Genomic DNA, 24,048 nt, shown 5'->3' with positions numbered 1-24,048 from the left:
CACAGAGAAATTGAAATTATATTATATATAGTTTTGTATCCTAATAAATTGCTACCTCACAATATCTTTAAACTTTCTTTTTGTAACACAATTTTTGAGTCCTTGCCTTTTACTGCTGTGTTTAAGCATATATATAGCTATTATTATACCATTTGTGGTGCCTTGCTCCTACCTTCTCATTTTCTGTTATTGTAGAGTGTGGGTTTTTTTTAATTGGTGTTTTAAAAATAATTTTTGTATTTTTTTGTATATTATTTTGTTGATGTTTATCCCCACCAGTGTTCTGGAATTTCCATATTTTGTTTTCATTAGGCTACTTTTAAACTTAAAAACATTTTTTAAATGTTTTAATCTATTCTCCTCTAATTACCAAGGTCAAAGTGAAATCATATTGTTTTGATTGCCCACTATGTAAGACAAAGAATTTAGCATGTTTTAAATAAAATTTCATCTTTTCCATGATAGCATGGTCTTTGCTAACATAATCATGAGCTTGGGAACAAATTATTGTCATCCAATTATTATTTTAACATTTTGGAAATTTATTTTTGGAGAATAACCTTGAACAATTTGTCGTATTTTGTGTCTTCTTTTTTGCAAAATGATTTAGCCATACTTTCAAATTGAACTGGTTTTAATGTTTATGACCAGTTCTTTAATAATCTGCCCACTAATATTTGATAATGTACTATTTTATGCTATTTAACTAATATTCTTCCCAATGATATTATAATTTTTCCCTTAGTCACATGTAGTTTATCTTTAAGCATTTTTAGGCTATGCACTTATCATAAGTAGTATGTCTTTCTGTTATCTACAAATTTGAATGACAGTTTCTCTGTGCACAGAATTTCAGGGTCTCAGTCTTATATTCAAAATGTTTTAACTTCAATTCTATTACTTTTATATTCTTTTGGCATTTATTTGTGTCTTTTAAATTTGTTTATTTTTATGTCTTTTAAAATATTTTAATATAAATTAATATTTTTATGTTTTCCTTGTATCCACAGTTAATTTTTATTATTGGTTTTCTTCTTTTTGTTTTGTTTTCTTTTTGACTTTTATTTTGGGATTGGGAGTACATGTGCAGGTTTGTTATATAGTTAAACTTGTGTCACAGGAGTTTGTCGCACAGATTATTTTGTCATGCAGGTACTAAGCCTAGTACTCAATAGTTATTTAGTTATTTTTTTCTGCTCCTCTCCCTCAACTTACCCTCCATCCCCAAGGAGTCCTCAGTGTCTGTTGTTCCCTTCTTTGTGTTCATGAGTTCTCATCATTTAGCTCTCACTTATATGTGAGAACATGCAGTATTTGGTTTTCTGTTCCTGCATTAGTTTCCTAAGGACAATGGCCTCCTGCTCCATCCACGTTCTCACAAAAGACATTACCTTGTTCTTTTTTATGGCTGCATAGTATTCCATGGTGTATATGTACCACATTTTCTTTATCCAATCACAGTTAATTATTTCATCATTATTTAGATGTATGTCGTTTAAAATTAATGTTGACTAAAAGATAGTCATCCATTTTAATATGCTGTCTCCTGTCTTATTCAACAAGAAAAATAGGTCAGCTGTCTTTTATTGTTAATCCACTTCAAAGTATTTTGATTTCTCTCTCTCAGTTACATTTGAAATTTTAAGGTCTAATTTCTGTTCTCTAGTCCCTTTATCTCTGGGATAGTTTCTCAGTTTTGTTCTCTTATCACAGATGCAGTTTTAAAATTTTTATTGAAGTACAATAAACAAAAAATTACATAAACCACAGTATTTAGCTTAATGAGTTCTCATCAACTAAACATATCTGTATAACTAATTCCTAGATCATACTGCTTTGATTATCTGCAGTACCAGTTTTCCACTTTTCTGCCCCCAATGTAGATTTTAATAGCACTATTGCAATGCTAGTTTCAGTTTATTCTTGTTATTTTACACTGCATCCTTTTCTTCTCTGTCTGTAGTCCTTAATCCCATCCTGTTGTCTTTTCAGTTATTGTTTTCATTTTTGTGTCTTTTTACTTTATTTCCACAGAAATCAAGTTTTCACACTTATTGTCATGAAAATAATGTAGTCTTCTAAAATGTTCTTGATGTTTTGTTATAAGCCAGATTTTGGGTTTTCTTCCTTTAGCTCTTTAGCGTTATGTTCCCTTTCTTTTGTGGAGCACTAGGAATACATAATGTATGTATGTATATGTATAGATACTCAAACACACAACGTGTGTCTGTCCAATCATCATGCATTCCCTCTTGCTTTACCTCTTCATAAAAGAACAGTGGTTTCTTTAATAACCTTCTTTTCCTAGCAGCCAGGTACATTAGAGGAGGCTGACTTCATTCTCAGTTCCAAAGAATAATCCTCTTTCCTCCCACTTCTTGCCATTGATTCATTTAGAGATGAATATGAGTAAAGGTTTGCTGATGGCTTCTCGGGAAGTTCTCATTTGTTCTTTAGGTAGAGACATCAGGGGGACGTGAATAAGGAAGCATGTAGATAGAGTGCTACTTGCAGCCATCCTATAACTTCAAAAATGTCCTTGAGGTAAAGCTGAAACTTTGACCAGTGAAGTGAAGAAGTGGTAGATATCTGAGTTCTTGATCTTTTTGAGTCTTCAAGATAACCCTGCTGATGTTTTTTTTTTTTCTTGGACTTTCTCCTTATATGAACCAATAAATGTTAATATTTAGGGAAGCTTCATTTAGGTTTTCTATTGCTTGCTGCCAAATCATCCTAACTTACACATGACTACAATCTGATGTTGAAAGGAATTAGTTTTCTCTTTCTCTCTCTCTCCCTCTCTCCCCCTGCCCTGCTCTTCCCCACATCTCCTTAGCAAGTGCACAACCAGACCTAGTGTTTGCTAACAAAATAAATCTGTGAGCTGTCATTAGCCAGGTTCACTGACCACCTTGAGGAACAGTCAAAGCTCCACCTCAGATACATGGTAGAAATTGCTGTTCTAGTTCCGGTAGTTGGTAACCATCTGTTGTAATAATACTAAACTGTACTAGGATCTAACCTGTTTCACAGATACTTCAAACCAAGCAGATATCGTCTCTGTCACTTGTAAGATAAATAAAATATAGTCCTCTGTTGCTTTTGCCTTGTTTTGTTCTGCAAGTTGTCATTTCTCAAAGCATGGAGAAGACAGAGTATGAGAATGACAAGGAAAATAGTATTCAGACTAGCTCTGTAAAGCAACTGAGTGACCATCAGCTGGCTCTCTCATTAGTGCAGACCCAGGGCTCTAAGCCTAATTGAATATTGCAGGATATGAAAACCATGTCTCTGTACTTTCCTAAAAGTAGTGGAACTTGTCAGATGAGGTTAGTCACCATTTCTGTTGCTACTTTCTTTGTTTCACACTGGTTTTGTTTAATTCAGCACCTTTGGTTTTATAGTTAAGCATTTTCTCCAATTCAGACAGTAAGTTATCTTTTCATTTTATCTGTTACTATTGTGTTACCTCTCATCTTTTTCTTGTCTTCATACACATTCTAATGGGATATTGACAGTAACTGTTAAATAGATGATGCTATAGAGTGGATATGTGCCCCCGCTAAACAGCAATTATTATTGTTGTTAACATGTTTCAAACTTGTTTACATTGCTTCTATATAGCTAAACTTGTGATAGATATAACTGTAATTAATTTGTATTTGGGCACTGCCAGATCTAAATTTAAGTTCTGGCACTACCACTGTCTAATTCTGTGACTTTTGGCAAGTTTCATAAGCTGTCAAAGTTTCAATTTATTCAGCTTAATTACTTCACTGTGAGGTTGTGAGAAATGAATAATACAGTAAAATACTTAGCAGAGTGACCTGCACAGCATACCTACTCAATAGCAGTAGCTATTGTTAATAATGTGCTCAATATTCTGCATATTTTAATTAAATAGCTGTTAGAATTTATATTTACAAAATGAATGGATCTCTAACATAAATTTAACATTTTGAATGTTTCTTTTATTAACTTAACTTTAAAATTAGAGGGATTTTTACTTTTTTTAACCAAATGACAAATTCCAGACATTTAGAGAAACATATTACCCTTTATTTGTATAGTGCTTTATATTTTGCCGAATAGAGCACTTTATATTTTCTAAAATATTTACATATTAATTACCTTTTCCAGTTCTTACAACAACTAAAGGTAGGCGGTGCAAAGGTGCTTACTCCCATTTCACCATGGACAAAGTTAAAACTCAGAGAAACTACATGGCTCCTGTAGGATCACATATTTAACTGGAGCCATTGCTGGGACATTTGACCTCCAAACACCTCCTCTCTCCTCCATATTTATTAAATTGGCTTGCCAATTAATATATGTAAACCTAGTAATTAAGAAGCCGAGTCAGCCTATGTTTGCTACAACATGCCACAGGTATTTTTTTAATCTTAAGATTGTACTAAGAAAGAATGAAGTGGAAAAATGGTTAAAGCAAAGACAAAATATGGAGGAAAATTTCTTGTTGCATATTTAAGATATTCTTTTTATTCTGTGAAGGACATAATGAAATCTACTCAGTTAATAGGCAGCATATGGTATAATCCAAGTATGTTAGAGATTTCGGGTTTTGGCCAAATAGAAGTTTTAAAGAAATATTTTGGTGAAGTAGTTTCTGCCTTTTATCAAGAAACCTCTATCAACTAAGTTATTTCTTCTAAAAGTCACTGCCATTTTTTAGGAACAGTTTAAATGCCAATCCAAAGCCAGCTTCTTTGAATTGACACATTTACACGGGTAGATAAAATTTGTGTCTCTGAAAGTGTTTTATTTCCTGCGATCAGAGCTTCTTAGCTTTTCCAGATCAAATATTCCTGTGAAAATTTGTTGAAATTTTAGACCAGTTCTGAGGAAGACTGCTAACAGAATTACCTGGTATGCTCATAAAAAATGCAGCTATCTGAGCCCGATCTTGATTCACAGAATCAGAATTTCTAGGGATGTGTCCTAAGATTTTGCATTTTAACCACACCCCCTCCCACTAAGGGATTCTTATGATATTATATTTTATAGAGTCAATACTATAAATTCTTCCCCCAGAAAATGCAAAACAACAAATCAAAAAATATTACATATATTTTCAAATAATTTACAGATCTGTCATGTCCATTCATGGATACACTAGATATCTGCAAATGCCAGGTTTACAACCTTTGCATTGAATAAAGACTAAAGTTGTCTTCCAATACATTAGGCTCTTTATGCAGGAGAAAAGACTGAATGCATGTTCATTTTGATTACAGCATTTCACACATTTCATCAAGATATATACATTATAGCAGTACTGTATTATATAATACCATACACTAGGAAGTAAACATAGAAAGAGGTATTCACACTTATAAGAGTTACCATGCAATTGAGGAAAGTAAATCACAAATATTAAAAAAAAGAATACAATGTACTCTGTGCTGGGTTCCATATGGATAAGCTCAGATGTTCAAGGACAAACATGAGTGAGAGTTACCAATAGAAGGCATTTCAATATGGGTAAGTAACAATTGAGCAGCACTGTGAAAGAAAGTTGGGATTTTTAAAAAACTGAAGAGAAAGTAGCAGTTTAGCAGAACTCTGAAAGAAAGTTGGGATTTTGAAAAAACCAAAGAGAGAGAGAAAACTTTGAATGTGTTTTAAATTTTATTCTACTAAAATATATTTTAATACAACCATTTATGCAGTAAGCAATGGGAAATAATGCTGGGAGATGAATAAAAGCCAGATTGTGGAGGGCCTTGAATGTCGGGCCTTACCAGGTCAATAATATACTTGGCCTTTGATATTTTCATGGCTGTACAAAATTAAAGTATTAATAAATTTGCAAAAAATGACAAACAGCACTACTAAAGAATGTAAAGCCAGTTCTTACCATGGCAGAGAGAAAGCCAACATTTCTTAGAACAGCAACATCCAACTCCATACAAGACAGGTTTTTATAATTCACTGTAACTTAAGTGTTTAATCATTCACTTTTGACAAGACAAGGGAAAAAAGGACTAAGCAAGAGCAGAGCCCTTTCTGATGATTTACTGATCAAAGCCAATTAGGATAGTTCTGGTTGAACTGGGTTGAGTTTCTCTGAAATTACTTTTCAAAGTAAAGTCAACAAGAGTGAGCATGTGCAGTGCTGTACTTTCTACTTGTTAGTCCGTAAAATAACTAAAAATCACTTACCTATATCCACTGAGCTTCAAAGTATGACTTTTGAAGTGCAAAATCAAGTGAAATGTGAAACTGAAATGCGAGGCTTTTTGCAGCTATTTTGTCTTTCGTTTGAAGATCTCAGAATACTTTCCACACAATAGACTGAATCAAATCTTCCTCTGGGCTCAGTATTTTTTTTATCTGAGCTACCATATGGTTCTGAACAAATATCAGGTCTGGAGAGTGTGTATATGTGTCTCTTGCATCAGAACTTTAGAACAGTATAATCATAAAGTAGAGCAAAGAATGGATGCTGAAGAAACAATTCCATGCTATACGCTGTACACACACAATCTTAATATACAAAATAAGTTACCAACAGAGTAACACCACATTTTTCTGATATTAAGGTTGAGAGTGACCCACATAAAAGAGCTTTTGGCATAACACATTTTTATAATTATTGTGGGAAAAATGTTTTTTTATATCATTTCACATTTAAATATTTCAGAAATATATTACACATTTTCTTGCATTTCTGGTTAAAAAATGTTGCATACAATTTTGTACCTTGTTGACGACAATGTTATTATTTATTGTCCTATGTTCTATAGATTCTGATTTTGTTCCTATTTTCAATATCTTCAAGGTAATATACTTTTTAATATTATTTTAGGCCAGCTCATCATATTATTTTCTCGGAGGGAGCATGTTGTAGAGAACAAATGACTTATCTCAGGAGTCAGGCAGACTGAGTACCAACCACAAGTTGGCTTGGTTTCATCATCTGTGAAATGCAGGTAGCAATACATGTTTCATCATTCATTAGAATGATTAAATGGCCACATAAATAAAGCACTTACCACAGTGACTGGCACAGATCTGAGACTCAGGAAGTGTTAGTTCTTTCTCTTTTTTTTGAGACGGAGCCACTCTGTCGCCCAGGCTGGAGTGCAGTGGCGCAATCTCGGCTCACTGCAAGCTCCGCCTCCAGGGGTTCATGCCATACACCTGCCTCAGCCTCCTCAGTAGCTGGGATTACAGGCGCCCGCCACCATGCCCGGCTACTTTTTTTGTATTTTTTAGTAGAGACGGGGTTTCACCGTGTTAGCCAGGATGATCTCGATCTCCTGACCTCGTGATCCACCCTCCTCGGCCTCCCAAAGTGCTGGGATTATGGGCGTGAGCCACTGCGCCCGGCCAGTAAGTGTTAGTTCTATCCACTCACATTCATTGTCTAGTTCTCGGCTGTCATTTCCTGCTGCTGAAAAGGTACACAAAGTTATCCCTTATCCTTTTCTTTTGCTGATTCTATTCCACTGCAAGCTGAAATATTTGATAATCAAGCTTGCTTTAATTGTATCTAAAATAGTAATGAATGATGGATTAAGGCCTGAGGAAATAGTTAACAAACTTCGCCATCTCCAGTTTTAAACATAGACACTTTTAGGACACGTCTTCGTTCTTGATTATGTTCTGCATAGTTGAGGTCACGTACGGGGATTGACCTCCAGAAAAGTAAAATTTAATGGTAATCAATACGGAGAAAAATTGTGGACATGATGAAATCTAACTATGTTTTTAAGCAAATAAAAATAGAGTTAGGGAATTATGGCAAGACAAGCAACATTTGATAAGCACCTATGACCTGGAACCACATGCTATGAACAATTGCCTCATTTAATCCTTATTAGTGGCCTTCTAAAGAAGTTACTGCTCTTCCCTTTTTACAGATTTTTTAAACTGTGACAAAATTATGGATTTATGAAAATGTCAACTCTTATATCCAGCATATTTTCCACTTAGAAATTCTCTACTTAGAAATTACGCATGCGGCATATTCTTTACTTAGAAATTATGATAGAATCTTAGGACTGGGAGAATCACTAGAGGCCATTGAAATACATAACATACTTTTTCTTAAATTTCGATGATAATATCCATGCTGAATGATGATTCTCTCTAAATATGCACAGCTTCAATGTCAGGAAACATACTGTCTCCCAAGACAGCTGGTTCTATGCTTGATGAGCATCAACTGCTAGAAGATTCTGCACAGTGAGCATAAATAAACCATCCAAAGGCTTCTTACTGTTGGTACTAGTTTTCACAGTTAGAAACAAATAAAACATAAAATTCCATGTGATAGACCTTTAGCTACATGAAGACCCTTCTGATATGCCCTGGTATCTGCTTTTCTCCTGGTTAAACATCCAATTTTCTCCAATAATTTCTCTAATGACATGATTTCAAGTAAAATCACTATCATATTAGCTTTCTTTATTGGAGTGTCCATATCTTATCTCTGTCTCCTAAAACAAAAATATTTTCAGTTCAAATTGGGAGTTAGAAAGGGATTTTCATTTCCTTTGCCCCAGATACTATCATTGGTCATGACAGCCCCAATGTCACATAAAATTTGGAAAGTCACATCACCATGGATCCATATTTCAAAGATAAGTTGAGGTAATACAGAATAAAGTAAACCATAGGCTGCTGTACATTATGTAAGTGTTAATAATAATTATTAGTAAATTGTTATCAATTGAAACTCATAGGTCTTCACCCAATAAGTTGTATCTCTTCTATCCAGTTTTGTGGTTTCTTCACCTCAAGTGAAAAGAGTTAACTCTTTACTTCAGATTATAGAAAACTGTCTTCTTTAGTTGACATGAGATCCCTGGCTTGCCTGCTTTATATCTATTCCATTCTGTCCCAACCAGTCCTATTCTATAGTTTCCCCCATTCCTCATTCATTTTTCTCCTTTCCTTTTGTAAATCACTCTGATATATTAGCTATATAGACTCATTTACATGTATTCATGTAAATTATTAAGGTTTGTGTATAAGTATATATTGTTTTAAAGTTCTCATTTTCTTTCTTCCTTTTTTAACTTTTAGTTTAAGTTCAAGGGTACAAGTACAGATTTTTTTACATAGGCAAACTTCTGTCATGGGGGGCTGTTGTACAGATTATTTCATCACCCGGATATTAAGCCTAGTACCCATTAGTTATTTTTCCTGATCCTCTCCCTCCTCCAAGCCCTCTAAAGGTACATCTCTTTGTTGTATTGGAGAAGAAAACCCTTTTCAGCCTCCCCCTAGCAGAGCACCCCTCAAGTCCTATTGACCAGGATTGGGTCACATGCGCATGACCCAGCTGTAAAGGAGTGTGTGAAAGAATATATTTGACATTTGTATTCTATATGGTGGAACACATTTCTCTCTGTAAGGAACGGGCATGGGACATGCTGGGGAACGACTACTAGAGGTAACCATAATTTCTGCCTAAGGATGGTCATTATTTTTAACAGGTTCATGTTGCCTATAAATTCAATAAGTATGCCTTATGTATTTTTATTCAAGTAATATTTATCCAAGTTCACTTATGCTGTCTACAAAAAAGTTGATGAAACTCCTTTGAATGACTAGCATGCTCCAAGCATTTATAGTTATCTCATTTGGTTCACACAAAAATAATTGTTTCATAGGCTTTATTATTTCTACTTTATAAGAAATTTCAGCTTAAATAAATTAGCTAATTTACCCAAGTTCTCATAGCCTAGTATCAAAGCTCCGTTTAATATAAAAGTCAGTGTCATAGTCTGACTCCAAGTCCATGTTTATTCTACTTCATTATTTTGATTCCCTGAGGGCTATTAGAAATGCCTCTCCAAGTAGGTCCGTTGATCAGAATCCTGAATATGTTCCCTCTCCTTCTCATACCACCCTCACCCTGTAGCCCCCAGTAGATACATTTCCTCCTTTGGTCCTCAAGGCTGTTGTCTGCTTAGGCTTTCCCACTACTATAAGCTTGGGTAAACTGTATGCTTCAAAAAGCAAGATTATATCTATTTTTCTTCACCATCATATCTCCTGCACTCACATAGTGGCAGTCAAACTAAGGCCTTGATAAATAAGTTTTAAACATGAATGAATAATAAATGAATGAATACATGCACTATTGCAATGTCTCTTGCATCACACATTTTCTGCCTTATTACTGGTTTCCATCACAACTTATCTGACCTCAGTTACCTGGCAATTTTTCTTTTAACTTGGCATACACTGCCCATGATAAGGCACTAATGACTATTTCGTGATACAGTTACTGCCCCTCTCAGGTAACATTTTCACCTTTACTGAGGCTTCTAAGTGACAAGGTCTCAACCTAAAGGAATTGCTCTGATGGTGAGAATTTTAGGGAGTATGGTAGTTCTAGGGGCTTCATGACCTCTCAGCTTATACTGCCTGTGTGAAACCTCTCTAGGTCCTCAGGTTCCCCTTTAAGGAAATGTTAGAAAGAAACAAAAAAGAATCACTTTTTTGTCTGTACTCTAAGTGTATCTCAAACACCTCACATATTCAAATTATTCTTTTGTACAAAATTAAATGCCATTGGATGTAGAAGGAGTGGAGCATAACTGGTCTTTCATAGAGGCTGGAATTTGTCTGAGAGCACCACACAAGTAACTCTTGCCACAGTCTCAATCAATAAAAGCCTTTACTCTTTTTTCTTAATTTTTCTTTCCTTTCTATCCCTTGCATAGATACTTCATAGATTTGAAGTTGCCATTAATTTCTTAACCACTATTCAAAAGGAAAACAAACAAAAGAAAACAAAAACAGCATTTCCTTTGTTGTAAAGCAAAATAAAATCAGGCCCTAATTTTCCACAACAGAAGTTGTCCAAGCTGTGTTTAGATTTCCCAAAATTCATTTCTTCATAATAATACTGTCAGCGTTCAGTGTTGTGATCATAACATTCACTAGTGTGACTTAAAAAGGGGAGGCACCATGTGTTAAGCAGGGATAGGATCTAAGAATAACAAATCTGCCTGGTAAGCAGCACAAATGAGTCTTACACTAAGCCCCACTGATCCAGCTTGGAGGGAAATGAGTCAAAACCAAGTCCCCATACTCTCTACCTGCGAGAAAGAGGTGACATTGAAGAACCAGCCCACACTTCTGGATATGGTCCAAAATGATCAGAAACTCACTCTGTCAACCTAGTAGGTGTTTGGATGGATACCTCTTTTTTAACAGAAAGATGTTTGGAGCCAGGACACATGGTTTTCACATTTTAATGGCAATGCTCATAGGTAACTAACTCTCTTCTTATATACGCTAATTTGCAACATGCTTAGTGTTTTTAAGATGTTTATTTAGCAACTATTGTTTAATGCTATAACAGATATTACTATCAAATGAAAATTCAAACTTTTGAGAAAGGAAAAGTGGATATATTTATGCATTGAGTTTTTGGTTTTAGATCATTTCTACTTTGATTTCTATTTATTAAAATTTTTAAAATCCTAAGTCAATTAAAACTGATCAAGATGAAACTTCCTCATTTGTATGTCTTTGTATATATGTCTAGTATATATATATATCTAGGGTAAATTATATAACTTCATATTAGATATTTCATTAACCATGGCTTCAGCAAAGTGAGAATTATGACAAAAATCATTTCATATCCAATGATATTAATTCTAAATATAAAGTTTACATTCCTTTTATCCATTAATATGATTTATTCTCAATGAAATATGAGATATACCAAGTGGTAGAAATTTTTGCTATCATGATTATTTTTGAAATACAGTATTATCATGGAATCAGATACTGAACTAAAAAAATTTTAGGAAAGTAAAATGAGGTGACAGTTTTTAATTAATTAAATTAATTGACTTTATATAAGCAAATAACAATAAGCTTCAAGTAATCCATCCCATACTATAAATAATTGCACATAAATAACCAATTTGTATTCAACTAAAATACCCAATTAAGAAGACTGAATGGCCCCAATGGTCCCATAAATATGCCCTAATCCTTTTATCTTGATTGACAACAGATCTTGTTCTTTGCCCAGCTCCTCCAATAACCAATACGAGACATTTTTATCTTTTTTCCCACTTTTAGTTTTCTGGGTTCATCAAATAAATATGTTGGACTTTATTTTACATTGGACATGTCAATAGAATTGATTTTAAGTGAAGTAAAAGCATAAATCGCTGTTTATCATTCTACTTTTCATACCTAATTCTGTTTGTTGTTCTTCAGACTATTGATCTTAATACAGGCTTTCTCTCCTTTTTTTGTTCTTTTTAAAGTGATGGTAAAATTTAAAACTTGCTTTTCTGTTTATATTTAAAGAAACACATAATCAAATTATTGACATTTTATGGAAGATCAAATGCATAAATTTTAGCAATCATAAGAAAAAATACAGTAGGCAATGGTATAGAAAGCACGACCATCTGCACTTATTTGCCCACAAAGGATAAATGAGAGTGTACTGTAAATTGTAAAGAAATAAACATCTTATTTCAAGCGCTAATAAGCTTATGTGTCAATAGTTTTAATAGCTTCCTAGTTGGTCTTCCTGTCTCTAGTTTCTTCCCACTTCATTCTGTTACATATCCCTGTGAAGGTGATCTTTATGAGAAACCATGTTGGTTTTCTGTCCAATAATTACGTATGACTCCCCACTGCCAGAAAATAAATAAATACAGCTAAAAACCTCGTAAGTTCCCAGACCTTCTCCACTCTGGCTACATTTAACCTTTGTGTGTTTATTTTTCTAGGTAAATCGTACATGCCAACCAGATTGCCAAACTCATTGTCACCTCTAAATGTTAAGCTTTCCCATCGATGAGTGTTTTGTTTATTCACTTATTTACACACACAAAGACCTCTTTTTCTTTTTTCTTTTTTTTTTCTTTTTTCTTTTTTGAGACAGAGTCTCGCTCTGTCGCCCAGGCTGGAGTGCAGTGGCGGGATCTCAGCTCACTGCAAGCTCCGCCTCACGGGTTGACGCCATTCTCCTGCCTCAGCCTCCCGAGTAGCTGGGACTACAGGCGCCCACCACCACACCTGGCTAATTTTTTGTATTTTTAATAGAGATGGGGTTTCACTGAGTTAGCCAGGATGGTCTCGATCTCCTGACCTCGTGATCCGCCCACCTCGGCTTCCCAAGGTTCTGGCATTACAGGCATGAGCCACTGCGTCCGGCCACAAGGACCTCTTTATCAACTTGACCTATATTTGAAAACCTATATTAAATTCTATTTCTATAAGACCTTCCCAGCCAGGCCTGAAGAGATAAACTTCTCCAGAGGCTCTGCAGCAGCTACTGCCCAAACTATTCACTTAGAATCTATTGTATACTGTCTAGTGAAATCTCTTCAGTATTGTCTTGACTTGCACTATCATTTAGTTTTTCACAAATTTGTCTTACTTTTCCTTTATTAAATTCATTGAGGACAGGGGCTATTTCGAACTTCATATTATCCGCAATATTTTATACATGATATGTAATCAATATTTATTGATTTGACTTAATTTAATATGAAGATTTCATATCTAAAGATGTTTCATTATCTATCATTCAAAGTATTTTTCCTAAAACTTTCCTAAATATGCTCTAATGTTGCCTGAGTTTTATTCTCATATATTATCGACATCTGCTGGGAACATACTATGTACAATGCATTTTCATAAATATATACTTTGTCCTTCCATTATATTGTAAATACATTCAGGCTAGGTCTACGTCTTCTAGTTTGTAGTCTGAGAGTACTCTGAGAGTACATCATAGAGTAGCTATTCTATAAATTGAGAAAATGGTCAATTGAAATTTCATCTAAGGGGTCAAGGTATGGTTGCTGTCAGGTACCAAAGTGAATTATGAAAGAAATAAAAACACAAGATGTTAAAGTAAATACAGATAACAGACTTTAGGTTTTTGAAAGGTTTATACTTTTTTATTTTTTATTTTATTTTATTTATTTATTATTTTGAGACAGAGTCTCGCTCTGCTGCCCCGGCTGGAGTGCAGTGGCACAATCTCAGCTCACTGCAACCTCTGCCTCCCAGATTCAAGCTATTCTCCCACCTCAGCCTCTTGAGTAGCTGGGATTACAGGCACACGCCACCACGCCTGGCTAATTTTTGTATCTTTAGTAGAGACAGGGTTTCACCATATTGGTCAAGCTGGTCTCAAACTCCTGACCTCATGATCCACCCGCCTTGGCCTCCAAAGTGCTGGGATTACAGGTGTGAGCCACCGTGCCTGGCCAAAAGGTTTATACTTATGTCAGGGATATGTGAAAATTCTTCAGAGGCAATTTGAAGGAGTGGGTCTATAAGGAGATTTCGTTGGAGAGGCTTGCTGCTGTGTTGTGAGTTGAACCTTACTCATCAAATTGAGGGCTGGATGCTACATTCTCAACCAGAGTGACCATAGCTTCCAGGAGCGCTCCAGTGTCATCTAAAGTTGGTGGAAGGGAAGGAACAGGAAACTTAGACTAGATTCTCCACCTGCCTGAGGAATCCAAAGATGAAACAGTGTGATGACTCTTAACCCGAGGCGTCAGGAAAGAGAGAGAAAGAACTGCTGCTGTGCTGTGTTGGAAAGTAAATGTGCTCCCCTCCTACTGCAGGTTAAGGGTACGTGAATCCTGTGGTCTAGATGGGGAACCCATGGTAGGAGCATTAGTAGGCAGTTTGTGTAAAAATAGTTCTTCCCGATAGGCCTCTGTTGGAAGGTCAAAGAATCCCACTAAAAGAGTTGATAAAGAAGGAAGAAGGAGTAAACGTCAGTAAACCAATAGCAAAGGGGTTGGGGAAGGAGCAAATATGAGCCGCCAGTAAAAAGAGAGGCAACGTCTGCCTGCCTTCACAGTTCTCTAGAGTGAGTCCCAGCTGCAGGAATAGAGTGGGCTCCAAGGAAGTCATAAGTGTCCCTTATAACAAATACCAACTTTAAACACCTCCCAGTCTCAGAAACCATGGAGCCATATTGTATCAGTCAAGTGAATAATTTCTGTACCCCCTTCCCCCTTTTATTGCCACCAACTTCAGTCTTCTAGGGGACAAAACACATAAATCTGAAGATGGAGACAACGGAAGGATTGAAAGAGGGAAGAAGGCTTCCAAATCTTCCTTCAAGACAGCCTGAAGTTAGCCTAGCAGACAAAGACAATTTTATTCTAAATTGCATTGAAACTTTTGATCATTATATGTGACTGACCATTCTAATTGCTGTGTGTGTGTGTTTTTTTTTAAGAGATCTTGACACTACTATCTAATAGTGAGCCGAAAAGTCCTGGGGTCTGCTGAAGACTTATCTAGAGGCAATGAAACCCTTCCCCAGTTAAATATGTTTCAAGATAGGGTAGGAGAAAAAATCGTGTTTTGCTTTTGTTATGCCATATCAGTTTTTCAATAGTTTTACCCTCAATCAAATACTTGTTATTAATTTTTTTGTTCTTAATATCCTTTGAAAATCAAGTTTAAGTAAAATATCTTCTAATACAAAAGTTTCAACTTTTCATATTCAGTTATATTAAACTTGTATTGGAACACCCCTTTAGAATATACTGTAGTTTACCTGTAATTCCTGTGTCAGTTTTCTGTGCTTCCCAGGATGATTACATAACAAATAGATTACTTCCATTCAGTTCTATTCTTTCTATCCATCAAACATTTAATCATTCATACCCTTAGCACTGTACAGGTAGGTGCTGTGGGCGTCTCTAAGTAAGATTATAATATGTCCACGGTTTTCACAGAGCTTGAAATATTTTTGAATTAACAAAGCTTGTATGAAAGTAATCCCAGTACAGTAAAATATAAGTACAGTAGAGTCCAATCAAGTGCCTAGATGTGTAGATCATAAATGGCAGTACATCGTCAAAGATTAACATTGCATACGTTTGTCTAAAAGTTTACACAAAAAGATCACTTTGGTTTTGGATCAGATTAAATGCATTATATAAATATTTAATCACTTTAGGAAGGTCATGATGTATTCATTCATTCCAAAATTAATTACTAAATGGTGAATACAATCCAGGTACTATGCTATGTTTTAGACATACATTGGTGAATAAAACAGACATTTTCCTTCCTTCATGGAAAGCACAACTTGGTGAGATTCTAGACTAATATGCTGTCCAAGTAAATTTCTCATATAAAATTATGCAATTTACAGGACACTACACATGCCCACACTTTCTAAATAGTCTCTCTCAATGACTACAGTACTATTTGAATTTTGTCATTAGAGGGTAATTCTTTCTTACTACTTTTTAGTATTGGCCAAAACTTATTGAGAACTTGTTATATACCAAACAATGTTATGAATATTTACATGTCTTAACTGGTTTAATCTTTAAAAGAGCCTTGTGATGTAAATACTATTATTAATCCCATTCATAGATGAGGAAACAAATATAGAAAGTATATGTGACCTGCTCACAATCAAGCAGCATAGCTGGGGTTCTGACCCAACATTATCAATATAGGAATCTTTGGATTAAATTTTTAAAAACACACATTTGGGCATAGAGTTAAATGGAAAAATAAGACATGCATATTAATAACAAACAATAAATGAGAATACACTAAATTATTAATTTAAAAACCGTGTGTCAGATTGGATTCTTTTTTTTTTTTTTTTGAGACAAGAGTCTCGCTTTGTCGCCCAGGCTGGAGAGCAGTGGCATGATCTTGGCTCACTGCAATCTTCACCTCCTGAGTTCAAGAGATTGTCCTGCCTCAGCCTTCAGAGTAGCTGGGATTACAGGCATGCGCCACCACGCTTGGCCAGTTTTTGTATTTTTAGTAAAGATAGGATTTCACCATGTTGGCCAGGCTGATCTGAAACTCCTGGCCTTAAGCAATCCACCCAGCTAGGCCCCCTAAAGTGCTGGGATTACAGTTGTGAGCTACCGAGCATGGCCAGGTTGGATTTTTAAAACCTAGTTAATTTAGGCCAGGTGTGGTTGCTCACGCCTGTAATCCCAGCACTTTGGGAGGCCGAGGCGGGTGGATCACGAGGTCAGGAGATCGAGACCATCCTGGCTAACATGGTGAAACCCCATCTCTACAAAAAAAAAAAATTAACCAGGCGTGGTGGTGGACGCCTGTAGTCCAAGCTACTCGGGAGGCTGAGGCAGGAGAATGGTGTAAACCCGGGAGGCAGAGCTTGCAGTGAGCCAAGATTGAGATTGCACCACTGCCCTCCAGCCTGGACGACAGAGCGAGACATGATCTCAAAAACAAAAAACAAACAAACAAAAAAACTAGTTAATTTAGGGTCTGATGTTAAAAGTGCTTTGGAATTTAGACTTCACTCTTTCTACACCTCAATTTATTCTGTGAAAGAGAACTAAGAATATCTGCTTTGAAAACCTCAGAAAATTGTAGTGAGCACAAATATAATAATTTGAATGAAGATGTTGGGGAAACCATAAAGTCCTACGCATATGTCCGTTTTTATTGTTACTCTTTGTTCATTTGAATCTCCCTGGAAAAGCAACAGCCACGCTTATTAAAAGGTGTTATACTTATTCATGTTACTTTTTTAAAATGAATTCTAATAATTCCCTAATTAGATATATTTTTTTGACTTGGAATCAGAAAAAAAAAGTAGAAAGTGAAGTTAAAATAATAAACAGGAAAGGAGCTTGTTATGGTATAGACATCATGTTTTACACTGGCATTGCAGGGAAGGAGGAAATGGGGCCTTCCATTCACCTTAGAAGTCCTTCATGGTGAGAGTTGTTTGGACTATTTATATTTCTGGCAAACTTTTAGGAATTATGGGGAAGTATAAACAAGATATAAGGCAAAATCACTGTTTCCAAGTAGAATAGAGTGAAATCTGCAGCCAGGGACAGAATATACAATGTCTGAGAAAAAAGTCTCAAAATAAATAAATTGTATCTTACATCAGTGCCAAGAGCGATCTTTTTTCTTGTTTTTGTTTGTATGATATTCAGTGCTGCATGTGTATCTGACAATGATAGTTGGAATCAATCACAGTATTTGGCAAATTATTCCTAGAGGAAGAATACAAAGCCTGCCATGACTGCATCTTTTTTCTTCATGACACAGGTGGAATATAGAATTGATTTTACTTTTCCTTATTAAGTGTTTACATTTTACTCCATTACAGTCCTAAACCTGAGCTATTCATGCACTTCCGCAAGATTATACAAGTAAATTACGTGAAACTTCTATTTTTGATGTGAATATATATAATTTTAGTACTTTTTTTATTATTTAACAGGAATCCACTGCGAAGAAGACGTCAATGAATGTTCTTCAAACCCTTGCCAAAATGGTGGTACTTGTGAGAACTTGCCTGGGAATTATACTTGCCATTGCCCATTTGATAACCTTTCTAGAACTTTTTATGGAGGAAGGGACTGTTCTGATATTCTCCTGGGCTGTACCCATCAGCAATGTCTAAATAATGGAACATGCATCCCTGACTTCCAAGATGGCCAGCATGGATTCAGCTGCCTGTGTCCATCTGGCTACACCGGGTCCCTGTGTGAAATCACAACCACACTTTCATTTGAGGGCGATGGCTTCCTGTGGGTCAAAAGTGGCTCAGTGACAACCAAGGACTCAGTTTGTAACATAGCCCTCAGGTTTCAGACTGTTCAGCCAATGGCTCTTCTACTTTTCCGAAGCAACAGGGATGTGTTTGTGAAGCTGGAGCTGCTAAGTGGCTACATTCACTTATCAATTCAGGTCAATAATCAGTCAAAGGTGCTTCTGTTCATTTCCCACAACACCAGCGATGGAGAGTGGCATTTCGTGGAGGTAATATTTGCAGAGGCGGTGACCCTTACCTTAATCGACGACTCCTGTAAGGAGAAATGCATCGCGAAAGCTCCTTCTCCACTTGAAAGTGATCAATCAATATGTGCTTTTCAGAACTCCTTTTTGGGTGGTTTACCAGTGGGAATGACCAGCAGTGGTGTTGCTCTGCCTAACTTCTATAATATACCATCCACACCTTCGTTTGTAGGCTGTCTCCAAGACATTAAAATTGATTGGAATCACATTACCCTGGAGAACATCTCGTCTGGCTCATCATTAAATGTCAAGGCAGGCTGTGTGAGAAAGGATTGGTGTGAAAGCCAACCTTGTCAAAGCAGAGGACGCTGCATCAACTTGTGGCTGAGTTACCAGTGTGACTGCCACAGGCCCTATAAAGGCCCCAACTGTCTGAGAGGTGAGAGAAAGCTGAGTGCTATGGCTAGGAGTGCCATGCCTCAGAGCAGAGCAGAAACAGCAAAAACAGCCAGACTGCTTCTGCCTGCTATGAAACATAATGACCCCACAGGACTTCTGCTGCTGGTTGCCCACTGATGAGAAAGAAAAGAAGAGGGCAGTGATGTGCGTTAATTAATTTTGAGTGGATTCATAGGACATCAGTTTCACTCATACAGAGAAGTAAAAAAAATAAGCAGATAGCTCTTTTCCAAAGAGGTTTTCATCTTTGTGTTTGCAAAATGCTACTGCAATTTTACCATTGGTCACATATCAGAAATTTATTGTAAATCTTATTTGAAAGAGAAATAATCTTTTGAAAAAAAAACCTTAGACATAAAATTTGTCAGTGCCACATACTAGCATGATATCTGGTGCATAGTAAATTCTCGGTAAATATTCATTTCCTTGCTCTCCTTTCCATGCAATTCACACTTGCTCCACAATCATAATTAAGCATAGCGTTTTTATAAAACGCCAATTTTATTCAAAGGTATCTTTTCCAAGGTTGCCCTGGAGGAGACAGATAATATACTAGGTGTCTTAAGAAAAAAAAAAAAAGAAAAGAAAATGTGGAAAGTAACAATAGTAGAACTTGGTAGATGCCATAAACTAATTGATCTAATTTCTCTAGTAAACCACAGTTTGCAAAGTATTTCAAAATCCTTAACTTCCAACATTGTTCTAGAGATTGCTGTTGATAGTGATCAATATATACCTGTTTCTTTTTATTATTATTATCATACATTGAAAAAGTCTGAGAGGTAATTGTAACGGACTGCTTTGAAGTTCAGCTGTAATTTACCCCAAGATTTTAGAGTAACTTGAAGTAGGACAACATCTGGTAAGTAGTCTTCTCTGCTTTATATGAAGTAAAATTAAAACCAGTCTTAGCCTATACTCTATTCCATGTTCAAATGTCTAAGAATTATTAGAAACTACTCAAGGGTTTACCCCGACCACAATATTCATTACAAATCATGGACCTGTTTGACAATGAAGTATGGCATCTACTAGCTCTATGTAATATTTTAAGTACAATGGCAAGTTGTTTTGTGATTTTTTTTTAAGGAGTAAAAGGGAAATTATGCTGAGGCAATGTTCACTTTTTGAAGAAAAATTTAATTGACCTAAGGCAATATTTTTACTACATATACAAAATAACAAACAGATGCTGACTCATTTTGACTGGCTTCCAGATGCAGTGACCCATGAGGTTAATACTGACCATGGTGATGTTAACTGTCCTAGTAAATAGATTCAAGAGATGCCAATCCAGTGGGTTCTGGTTTTCTTTATTTTATCCAACTTGGAAAACCATGAACTTTTCAAACCAAGTTCCTGAATTGGTTACCCTTCCCCCACTTCTCCCAGTTTCGTTATATTCCAACATTATTTGAAACTGCTTAACCCTCATGAAAATATTTGACTTCAAAAGATCACTTTACAGAGAGAGAGAGTTCTGTGAAATCTTTTCTTTCTGAAAATTCTTGGTATAAATGTAAGGAAAATTATATTTTTCATATCACCTCTTCATTATAAAATTAAAATACTCTGTATTTTCTGTTATCTTGAAGGAATGTTTCCTGGAGAGTTTATTCCCACTACAAACTGCTTGTAAGCAGTAATGAGAACATGGAGTCTTTCTGCTACTGTACATATATGTGCAAGAGGGAGGAGACATACTAAAAAGCACAAAGGCAAACTTCAGCCCATTCATGACTTGCACTCATATTTGGCTCAATGTTTTCCAACCATGGTATACACTGTAATGAACAAGGAGACTGGATAGAGGATTTTGGTGGCTGACTAAACACAAAAGACATAGTGATTTCCAATGTATCAAGGTTGATCTTTTTTAAATAATCTAATTTCTCAACAGAAAGAGTGCTGAAAAGGATTTAACTAAGCTTAGTTCACAGAAGTGTCCATAAAGTTCTCTCAGCATATCTTGTGTTGACTGTTTGTAAGAACATGAAGCATTCAAGATACTACTACTCAGAATAAATGGCATCACCTACCTCTTGCTCTCTGGCGAACATTTGATTTACAAAAGCAATTTACATATCTCTTCTTTTCAGCCATATACCTAGATTTTGAGAATTTTATTCTCTTAGAATTATAGTTTCCTAGATATAGAAAAAGATTCATTCTATGACTGAATTTTTAACACAATTGTACCTGCCAAATGTAGTGGCTCAAATCTCTGCTCAAACACCTTCACAAATAGATCACTCACTCCATCTTGCCAAAAATTGCCCAAAAGTTGTTTCCTTATATTGAAATAAAATAGGATTTGCCCATAGCTTTCCTTCATTGACCATGTTGCATTTCTGGAAGACATGCAAATAAAAATCTCAACTTGCCTGCTGCTTGAGAATACTTAATATCTGAAGAAAAGTATCTCGAGCCATCTAAACCATCACTTCTATTCAGGCTAAACATCCCGTTTCTTCTAATGTTTGCCATATGACATAGTTTTCTGACACTTCATCAGCTGCTTGCAGGTTTTGGAATATATTTGCTTCTTTTTATTCCTTCTAAGATGTGATGTCTGTATGTGCTGGATGATACAGTGACACACAGGGCCATAACCTCCCTTATTCTAGATAATGTGCTTCTGTTTTTCAGCTTAATACAACACTGACTTTTTGGCAGCCACACTTCGTGATTGCGTCACTTTGTATCATTGTCACTCATGATGCCACATAGTCCTGTTTCTCCCACTCTAATCTTATAAACGCACATTTAGATCGAAGTGGCTCTTATTTATTCTTGTTAAATTTCATCTTGTTGTATTCCATCAATCATTAAAGCTTGCCAAAATTGTTTTTTATCTGTATATGTTGTTCCTCTTCATGACATGTCAACCACATGTATGAGTATCACCCTTCCAAATCCACAGCCAAGTCATGTGTCTTCAGGTGTTTCTAAAGTCATGTAGCAAATCACACATGCTGACTAGTTTCTTGTGATTTCTGAGAAATAGGATTGCTGAAGAGTCAGGCTTCTGAGAAAAAAAAATACTCTGCGTTTTGGCTTTTAATCCAGATCCACAAAGTGATGCTGAAGGCGTCCTGGGATGACCAGCAGGCACCCCGCTACCCCTGAGGTTGAGTGATTCTGGGCATATCTTCAAACCTCAGGGGCTTCAAGGGCCAAATTTTCTTATTAAGCATTTTATCTCATATGAAAGTGCTGCAGTGTATTCAGAGATGTTAACCTCTTCAAAGGGGTTATTTTATCTAACAGTACACTTTTGAAAGCTACCGGTAGTTGCCTGGAGCAGGTGGTCTCCAAATGCAGATTCAAAATGCAATGTTCCTGTATTAAATCAAGACAGAGTTCTGAAAATATAGCCTTTTATGCAGAAGATCTTCAAACACAGATGATTGTCTAAGCAAGTTTTACTATAGTTAAGCTAAACTAAAATGTGTCTTACCTTTGCCCAAACTTCAGCTGGGCCATATGATGATATTTAGACATGCTGAAATATGCTCTTTTTTTCTGGTTAGTACTGGGATATAAAATCTTGAAGACAGCAATATCTTGAAGACGGTGATCTTGTCAAGTTATCAATGCTTTCTAGACTGCAAAATCAATGGTCAATTCTCAGTCACCATCTTACTTGATTTCTCAATACCAGTTAACACAATTAAACACTCCCTCCTCCTGAAAAAATATTTTCTCACTAGGCTTATGGGCCACCACACTCCCTTGGTTCTCCTCTTATCTTACTGGCTACTCTTGCATCATTTCCTTTACCTCTACTTGTCTAATGCCCAAGGGCTTACTTCTTGGACCTCTCATTTTCTCTCTATATACTCACTCTCTTGGTGATCTCATCCAGTCTTGTGGCTCTAAATATCTAATATGGTTTGGATGTATGCCCCCTCCAAATCTCAGGTTGAAATGTGATTCCCAATGTTGAAGGTGGGGCCGATGGAAGGTGGTATATACTAACAAATCCCACATTATCAGAACATCCTGCCTGAACCTCTATATCAACTGCCCCACTAGTCACTTCTGCTTGGATATCCAAAAAGGCATCTCAAATTTAATATGGACTCCCACCTCACCCAAAAATCTGTTCCTCCAGTTTTCCTCCCTATCTCTGCAAATAGAAACTCCATGCTTCCAGTTGCTTAGGCCCAAAGCCTTAGAGATGAACTTGCTCCAGAAAATTCTGTTGTACCTACCTTCAAAATATTTTGAAAATCTGACCACTTTTGACCACTTTCACATTACCACTGATCCAAGCCATCATCATTTCTCTCTTGAGTTACTACAATAATTTAGTATAACTTTGGGCTTTTGCTCAGATATCACTTTCTCAGAGTTCCTCCCTGATTGTTCTATTTAAAATTACAATTCCACCCCTCCAAATCGCCCTATTCCCTTTCTCTACCTGACATTTTATGCTAAAGGATTTCTCACCGTCTGACATATTATATAGTTTGCTTCCTTATCTGTGTCTGGTGTCTTTCCTCCAATTAGAATGTAAGCTTGATGAGGATGGGAAGTTTTCTTCCTACCATGTCATCCATATTTTACAATGTCAGTTTTTATTTTTATACATCTCAAGAGTTTTCTTGAGGTGATGCACATCAATAGCATTGCCACATATGAGCATCACTAACTCCTCTGACCACAGGAAATGCAGGGTGGGTTTAATACTCAGCTTTGCCCCAAGTTCTCTGTTTCCTGTGCCTTTCCTACTCCCAACCAGGACCACAGAAGGAAGGGTCCTTCTTTTTCCTTGCTCAACTGCCTTGCTTCTTATGTGAGATGTCATCCCAAGAGAAGATTTAATCA

The 24,048-nt window shown here is 36.1% G+C and overlaps 1 protein-coding gene across 4 annotated transcripts in view; it reads left to right on the top strand.

The window, feature by feature from the left end:
• CRB1 (crumbs cell polarity complex component 1) overlaps nucleotides 1-24,048 on the top strand; it is a 277,370-nt gene that overhangs the window by 199,319 nt on the left and 54,003 nt on the right. For all 4 annotated transcript variants that reach the window (XM_031003564.3, XM_055378481.1, XM_004028096.4 and 1 more), the window contains one exon: nucleotides 18,239-19,195. In XM_031003564.3, the coding sequence (XP_030859424.2) occupies nucleotides 18,239-19,195 (957 nt within the window). The remainder of the gene's footprint in view (nucleotides 1-18,238; nucleotides 19,196-24,048) is intronic.

Source organism: Gorilla gorilla, chromosome 1 (genome assembly GCF_029281585.2).
Source record: "Gorilla gorilla gorilla isolate KB3781 chromosome 1, NHGRI_mGorGor1-v2.1_pri, whole genome shotgun sequence".
NCBI lineage: Eukaryota > Metazoa > Chordata > Mammalia > Primates > Hominidae > Gorilla > Gorilla gorilla.
Note: the sequence above shows the minus strand (reverse complement) of the source record. Positions and strands in the feature narration are given on the sequence as shown.